Genomic DNA, 7,924 nt, shown 5'->3' with positions numbered 1-7,924 from the left:
CTCCGCCCTGCTCATTCGCGATTGGCTGGTTGGAGATGCCCCTCTCAAAGCGGCCCTCAAAGGCACATCTCTCTATCTCCCCCCCCTCGCCTCCAAAAGACCTTCAAGATCGCGGCGCGCTCTCGCCCGGCTCATCCAGGGCAGCAGAGAAGAAGGTGGATCGCCCCCTCCCCAAGTTCCGAGGAGAGAGGGCGCCCGGATCCGTCCCCGCAAGCAGAGTTGGGCGAAATGCACAAGATGAACCTCAACTTCACCTCGCCCGCCATGGCCCCCAGGACAACCTCCTTCTTTATCGAGGACATCCTGCTCCATAAGCCCAAGCCCATGCGGGAAGGAGGCCCCGAGCCTTTCCACGGAGCCCTGGCCTCACGGGTGCCTCTGCTGGACTATGGGTACCCGCTGATGCCACCCCCGACCATTTTGGCCCCTCACCCGCATCATCCGCTCCACAAGCCCGACCATCATCACCCCTATTTCTTGACCACTTCGGGTAAGCCTCTCTTCTCTCCAGGGTCAGTTGGGCACTGGGGGGGGAGGGGGAAGGGTCTTCAGGTTAGGAGTTTGGGAGAGACAGAAGTTGGGGTTCTCTGGCAGCCGGCCAGGGTTAGGGCAAGGCACCAAGGCAGGGGTAATGGACCTTTTGGGGGAAACAAGCAAAGAAGGGTGCGTGGCCCCCGGGAAAGTAACCACGCTGATGTCTGAAATCGCCCAGCTGCACGGCCCCGTGGCTGTGCGCACAAGCAGGATCTTGGGCAAGGGAAGAGGCTACCTTCGGCGATCCGAGTCTGCAACCTGTCGGGATTGTGGTCCCGAGTAAGCGAGCTGCCGTCTCAAGTACAGCTTGCCATCCGCTCCCATCCGCCACGGGTGAAAATTTAGAGTCCCCTTTTGAGGTCTCTTCTGCAAAAGAACAGCGGTTTTATTCAGGCCGTCTTTAAGGGGCAGTTCTCTTGCTTCCCCCACCCCCTTCGTGGTATTTCCAGAGCATCCTTAAATACAGTGATTCTTCCTGGAAGTTTTCGGACAAATGAACTGTCAAAAAGAATCTTTATTTCTGAGATTCTTAAACTAACAAGTCATCCCGGCGCACTCTGCGCTTGCCTTATACTTAGTCCCTTTCGTGCCATCACGGAGGCTACGTTTTTGTTAATTTCCAATTAAGCATCAGGTATTTAGTTTTAGAGAGTTCTTTCCTTAATCCGGAAGGAAGGAAGGAAGGAAGTTAGGAAGGAAGGACTTTTTATCCACGATTAAAAAAAACATTTCATCATTTTAAATCTTACATTCCATCCAATAAAATATTTGATTTTCTGAATTTCCCCCAAAGTACAGCACTTTGGATACAGTTTAGAATCTGTTTAGAGACAATCAGGAAAAGGTAACGCATTTGGAAGGCGACCAATCCATTACTTTTATTTGCTTTGACAAAATTCCGATCTCTCTAAAGACCTGCGGGTTTATGTGCTGCAACTGTATCAAGTGCGGCCGCGACACTTATAAATGGAAGGGGAGAGGGAAGATATTGTAAAAGAAACGGGGATAAGCGCCTGCTGAGCAGCGCAAACTTATGTTTTCAGAAGTAACGCGCTCGCTGAGGTCAGCGGAGCTAATTCTCAAGAACGCGCAGAATTATAGCTCACGACAGTCCGGATATGGTATGCTTCTTTACTTGGGAGTAAAATTGATTTAACTCAATGGATTTTTTTTTCTGAGCATAAGAATCACTTATCGATCATTCGGGGAAAATATTGTTGTTGTTGTTGTTAATTGCGAAGTCGTGTCCGACCCATCGCGACCCCATGGACAATGTTCCTCCAGGTCTTATCTTTTTGCCTTTTAGTACTGTCCATGGGGTTTTCATGGCAAAGATACTGGAGTGGTTTGCCATTTCCTTCTCCAGTGGATCACATTTTGTCAGAACTCTCTGCTATGACCTGCCCGTCTTGGGTGGCCCTGCACGGCATAGCTTATAGCTTCATTGAGTTACACAAGCCCCTTCGCCACGACAAGGCAGTAATCTATAAAGGGGGGATATATATATATATATATATAAAATTATCCTGGCCCCCTGGCCAAGGACTTAGAAATATCGGTTGACATGGGTTTATTCCCCACGCTTTCAGTTATTTTTATTCCAAACTAGAGGAATAACCGCCCAAACGTAAGCAATGCAAACTCATCCCCCAAAACGGCGAAGCTGGGGACCGCTGCCCTGAGCCCATTTTCCTGGAATCAGCCCAAGAACCAGGGAAGGGCTTCTGCGCCCCTTCCCCAAGACATGCAAAGAACCGGGAAGAACCGGGGAGTAAAACGTTAAAAGCACAGGGCGAAGATTTTCCCCTAGTAAGTCGGTTTTTGCTATCATATATACAAAACTTTCATAGACGTGGGAGCTCGACCAAAAAACAAAGACATTGCTCTACGAAGGTGCGAAGGGCAGGATTGCCCGGACAGCAAGCAGCGGGTCAGAGCCAAGCCGCGGGCAGTGGCGTCCCCACGTAACCCGAGACACGCATGTAGATGAACGAGCATTTTTTTTCTCAATAGCGCGCGTTGGGGGCGGAGGGGTCTTTAGTGAAATAAAGTCCGGGCCCTTTATTGGGACTCGGCGCCAAACCATGCTTTGTAGAAGCTCCCTCTTCAACCCCATCCCCGCCGAGAATCGGTCTGGAGGCGGCATCGGCGAGCAAGGAACCGCTTCTGCAGGGCGCGGACCCACAAACACGCAACTTTACCAAGGCCGGGATGGGCAGGTGCGCTGTCCTTTCGGGAAGGCAGAGAAATTCAGTCCGAGAACAGTTGGTGTCGCGGAGCGCTCTCGGGCTCAAAAAAAAGGGGGGGGGGAATCCATCTGCCCCGCGGCCGACCGGACCCCCGGGTGTCAGAAGCCTCGATCGGTTTGTCCAAGAAGCCCCTTCTGCAGACTTTTCTGGGGGTCCGGATGCCCTGGACTTGGCCGGTCTGCTTCGGGGCTGAATTCCGGCGTTCAGGGGGCTGGGGAGGCTTTGGATCCTGAAGCGCGCGGCCACAGCGCTAAGGATGCCAGACAGAGAGGAAGGCCTCCGGGGGTCTCCTCTGCAGGGTTGTTGTAAGGCAGGCGGTTGAAAAGGACACCAATCACGTGGCTGAGTGACTAACAACAGACCCGGCTAAGGAAGGCTCGGAGCCAGTCGGTAAATTAGGCCCCCCAAATAAGCAAAATCGCCTTAGCTTGTACACTAAGCTTGAGCAAGGGGCTGGACTAGAAGACCTCTAAGGTCCCTTCCAGCTTCTGTTCTATTCTGTTCTGTTCTGTTCTGTTCTGTTCTATTCTATTCTATTCTATTCTATTCCATTCTTATTCCATTCCATATTCTATTCTATTCTATTCTATTCTATTCTATTCTATTCTATTCTATTCTATTCTATTCTATTCTATTCTATTCTATTCTATTCTTCTTATTCTATTCCATATTCTCTTCTCTTCTCTTCTCTTCTCTTCTCTTCTCTTCTCTTCTCTTCTCTTCTCTTCTATTCTATTCTATTCTATTCTATTCTCGACTCCGCCCTGGGGTTAATCCGTAGCTCAGGATGCTGGAGGCAGAAACAGAAGCCACGGAGGTGAGGAAAAGTCACCCAGAGCCTTCGGAAGAAAACAAAAAAGCAATTCGGCCCATTTTACCCAAATAATTATGACAACCCCTAACCCAACTAGCAGCGGCAACTGCCGGCGTCTCCACCAACAGGCGAAAAAAGAGGGTAGCTCCGATTCCATGTGGCGGCGCTCTCTCCAGTGTGGCTAGGAATGGAACCTCCATCATCCCCAGCAAATGGGGCCGTGCAGCAGCCCTGGGGAGGACCCAAGGACCGAAAACGCGGCGTCTTCTTTCGGGGAGCACTTTAGAGAAAGACGGCCTCGCTAGAATTCTCTGGCTGGGCCTAAATTTGAGCTGTCGGGAAAAGTTTGGAGGCTGCCAAAAGTATTGCACGATCGTGTGTATGCAAAGCTGCGTGAGTTTTATGCGTGTCCGTGAGTTGCTTTGGCAGGGAGACCGCGTCGCCTTTGCATGCCCGATCTTCAACCCCTCTTTGCACAGAAGCGCCTCCCGTTTTTTTAGTGAGCTCAATTTTTCTTCTCGTTCCGCCACTCAAAGAGAGCCCGAGTTGGCTTCGCACAACACAAGGAAAATAAAATATTCTTTGGAGTTTCTCTTTGTGGAGTGAATGTCCTCAAGTTGGGACAGTGATTAATATTTATATGTATTCAGATGCATAAAATTGGAAGTGTCTTGGCGACGTTTCGACGAAGTCCCATTCGTCATCTTCAGGCAGGTGCTTTCAGCTTCGTGCTTCATGCTCCTGAAGCACGAAGCTGAAAGCACCTGCCTGAAGATGACGAATGGGACTTCGTCGAAACGTCGCCAAGACACTTCCAATTTTACGCGGGAGAAAACCGAACAACCAAAGACCTACATACAAACACCCGCGAAAACCTCAGAAAACATATATATATGTATATGTATATGTATATATATATGTACGTAGGTGGCATGTCTATACGTGTCTTGTGCTCTTTTGAGAGCAGGCCACAGAATTTCATTTTTAATGCGTGCCAAGATGCCCGCAGTTAAAAAAAAATTAACAATAAAGGTTATCTTACTCTTACAGCTCGTCGCCTTTTACCCGGGAAAACCTCCCGCATTCCGGATCAGCCGTTCCATTTTTTTTAATTAATTAATTTATTTTTTCACGCGTTCAAGCATCCGTCCTCCGGAATGCAGAGACGGGTGGGTGGGTGGGTGCGTGGGAATCCCCCAACCCAACCTGGACCACGAGAAAGCGTGGGGGGGAGGGGCCGAGGGAAAGAGCAGAGGCGCTTCTGATGGAGCTGCCAAAGTCAGAGGTAGTCTACCCCACTTGGGGGAGGGGGGGGCTGCCCCGCGGTTAGTCTGGGGAAGCCGACGCGGGACCCCAGAACTTGGATTCCCACCCCTTTAAAAAAAAAATTCCGGGCTGCAGACCGGGCGGGGGGGGGGGAAATGACCGCAGAGTCCCCTTCCCCTCCGACGGGTTCCCTGTCTTGTTCCCTGCAGGGGTGCCCATGCCGGCGCTCTTCCAGCCCCACCCGCACGCGGAGCTGCCGGGCAAGCACTGTCGCCGCCGGAAAGCACGCACGGTTTTCTCCGACTCGCAACTTTCCGGCCTGGAGAAGCGGTTCGAAATCCAGCGCTACCTGTCCACGCCGGAGCGCGTCGAGTTGGCCACGGCGCTCAGCCTCTCCGAGACTCAGGTAACGGCCGAGATGGACGGGGGGAATCCCACCCACCCCTTCTTGCCAAGTCAAGGGGAGAGAGAGGGGGGGGGGAAACAGCCTTTGTCGTTTACTTATTCATTTTATTTTAATTTATTTATGAATGTTTGTATGCCGCCCGTCTGGGCATCAAGCGACTCCAGGCGGCTTACAAAGAGCCGCCCTTTGCAGGGGGGGGGCGCCCTGAGCCGCCCTGACCCCTTCTACGCCGCAGACCCCACTCCGGGCGAAGCCCTGTCGGAGGCTACGTTCGACTGAGTGCTCACTCGATCCCCTCTCGGCAAAGGAGTCTGTAGTTAAGGTCCCAAAAATGGAAGCGCCGCTGCAGAATTTTGATGCAGGCGTCTTTCGAAGCAAATATGTGAAATAGCAGTAGTAACCATTCGTTAATGTTTGGGGCAAATTCAGACAAGATCCCATCTGCCTTCCAGGATATTTCTTTATAGGAGTAATATATAAATATAAATGTATATACTCAATATTGTAATGAGGGTGGAGCCTACCAGGGTAGGGATGGAATTGTTGTTGTTGTTGTTAATTGCGAAGTCGTGTCCGACCCATCGCAACCCCATGGACAACGTTTCTCCAGGTCTTCCTGTCCTCTACCATCTTCTGGAGTCCATTTAAATTCACACCTACTGCTTCAGTGACTCCATCCAGCCATCTCATTCTCTGTCGTCCCCTTCTTCTATTGCCCTCCATCTTTCCCAGCATTAGGACCGAGCAAAGCAGCTAAAGTTTCACGCGTTTGCTCGGAAGTAAATCAATGAATTTCTGTGGGCTGCTAAATGAAATTTATAACGGGCTGCATTCTCATCTCTTCCATCCACGGGGGGTGGAGGAGGAGGAGGAGGAGGAGGAGGGAGGCTGCATTTCAAGGTATTTGATGCCCACCAGCAAAACTCCGCTGGATTTCCTTTTCGAGAAAAGCGACGTCAGATCTGAGAAACTAAACGCCTATGGAAAATCCGAGAGAGCCTCCCCCCCCCCGCCCCGAACGTGTGAAAAAGGCTTTCTGCCGCTCCTTCCGGCCCAGTTAAGTCTGAGAGGAAGGAGAGCAGAGCCATCCCGGTGTGGACTTCAGCAAGCGAATCTCTCTCTCTCGCTCCCTCAGTTTCCCGAGTGTAAAATTTCTTAAGAGCCCTCTGCTCCCTTCTTTTCCAGTGACTTGAAGGGAAAGCCTGTCCTTCCCACCTTCCCGCCTCACAAATCGAAGTTTGCAAAGCTCCGGGAAGGCGCTCGCACGAACACGTGTAAAGCTGGCCAACACGGGGGTTAGTTCTGTCCCCGGGTTCTCTGGCAGAAAGGGACAGCGCTGCGCCCTCTAGAGATTGTCACCTCCAAAGCCAGGGCCTGGGGGAGGAGGAGGGGGGGAGAGAGAGTTGGCCGGCTGGGGATGATGGGGACTACAGTCCAATAACACCTGGACTGGTCCCATTTTATACTGACCGAAAAATAAAGCGATCTTAAATAAGGTTTCCCCCACCCCCAAGGAAGATAAACAAGAAACAAACAAACCCCAAAACGCTTGCCCATTGATTCTGGTGTCTTCAGATGAGTTCACACGACGCTATAATACCTGAACCGGACTGCAAAGCCCCAACAGAGTTGAGTTGACCAAAGAACCCTCTTAAACCAACGTCTGTGGAGATTCTCAACCACCCAACTCGCGGTTGTCTCAAAGGTGTTTTTTTTTTTTTTCCCACGAGGCAACTGGACTTTCTTATTTTTCTTCTGAAGACCTTTCGCTTCTCATCCAATGGGAAGCTTCTTCAAGCTCTGCTCCAGAAGAAGCTGAGGAAGCTTCTTGGATGAGGAGCGAAACGTCTTCAAAGAAAAAAACAAGAAAGTCCAGTTGCCTCGTTGGGTGGTGGAGGGGGGGGAAAGCACCTTTGGGGCAAAGCCCAAGCGACGTCCTCCCGAATCCGGATTAGCTCCTAGCTGAGAAGGGGCGAGGCCTCGCTTTCCCACGGGCTGCTTCTCCCCGCAGGTGAAGACCTGGTTCCAGAACCGGCGGATGAAACACAAAAAGCAGCTGCGGAAGAGCCAGGACGACGCCAAAGCGGCCGGGGCCGAGGGGGCCGACCTGGCGCCCGGAGACCCCGAACTGGACCCGCCGGGCCAAGCCGGCGCCTCCCAAGCGGCCACTTCGACCTCCGAGGTCGGCCCAAGCGGCCCCGCGCCGGCCTTCCTGCTGGACGAGCACGAGGACGAGGTGGACATCATCGAGGGGGGGCCTCAGCACCTCATTTAAGGGCGCTGGGGGGGGGGCGCGGAACGTCGGAACTGGAGCCGGTGGTCCAGGCCGGGGGAGGGAAGGCGAGCGGCGGCCGCTGGGGAAGAGACTTCGGGGTCCCAGCGGGATCGGGCCCCTCCCTCCTTTACCCGTCCCAGGACGGAGGGGGGGGGCTTTGCTTTGCCAGCATGTCCCGCCCCACTCCTCCTCCAGGCCAGGGGAAATGGTCGTGCGAACGGGATGGAAGGATGCGGGCTGAGATTCAAAAAAAGGAAAAAGAGAAAAAAGACACCAGATTGGAAAACGCGGTTCCTTAAGTCAGCACTGCCGTTCCTGCTAGCTCCGCTCTCCCCTCCCTGCCTCCCCAGTATGAAAATGCGAAGACTGGAAAAAGAACC

At 52.4% G+C, this 7,924-nt stretch overlaps 1 protein-coding gene across 1 annotated transcript; it reads left to right on the top strand.

Moving 5' to 3' along the window:
* The first annotated feature begins 205 nt into the window (after window positions 1–205).
* BSX (brain specific homeobox) lies at window positions 206–7,544 on the top strand. The gene is made up of 3 exons (XM_039364084.1): window positions 206–490; window positions 5,073–5,269; window positions 7,281–7,544. The coding sequence occupies exons 1-3, from the start codon at window positions 229–231 to the stop codon at window positions 7,542–7,544; spliced, it is 723 nt and encodes a 240-aa protein (XP_039220018.1). The 5' UTR covers window positions 206–228.
* Window positions 7,545–7,924: the final 380 nt, after the last annotated feature.

This window comes from Crotalus tigris, unplaced genomic scaffold (assembly GCF_016545835.1).
Source record: "Crotalus tigris isolate CLP2741 ecotype Arizona unplaced genomic scaffold, ASM1654583v1 scf7180000019649.48550810456:505611, whole genome shotgun sequence".
NCBI lineage: Eukaryota > Metazoa > Chordata > Lepidosauria > Squamata > Viperidae > Crotalus > Crotalus tigris.
This window is presented reverse-complemented; position numbering and strand designations above follow the sequence as displayed.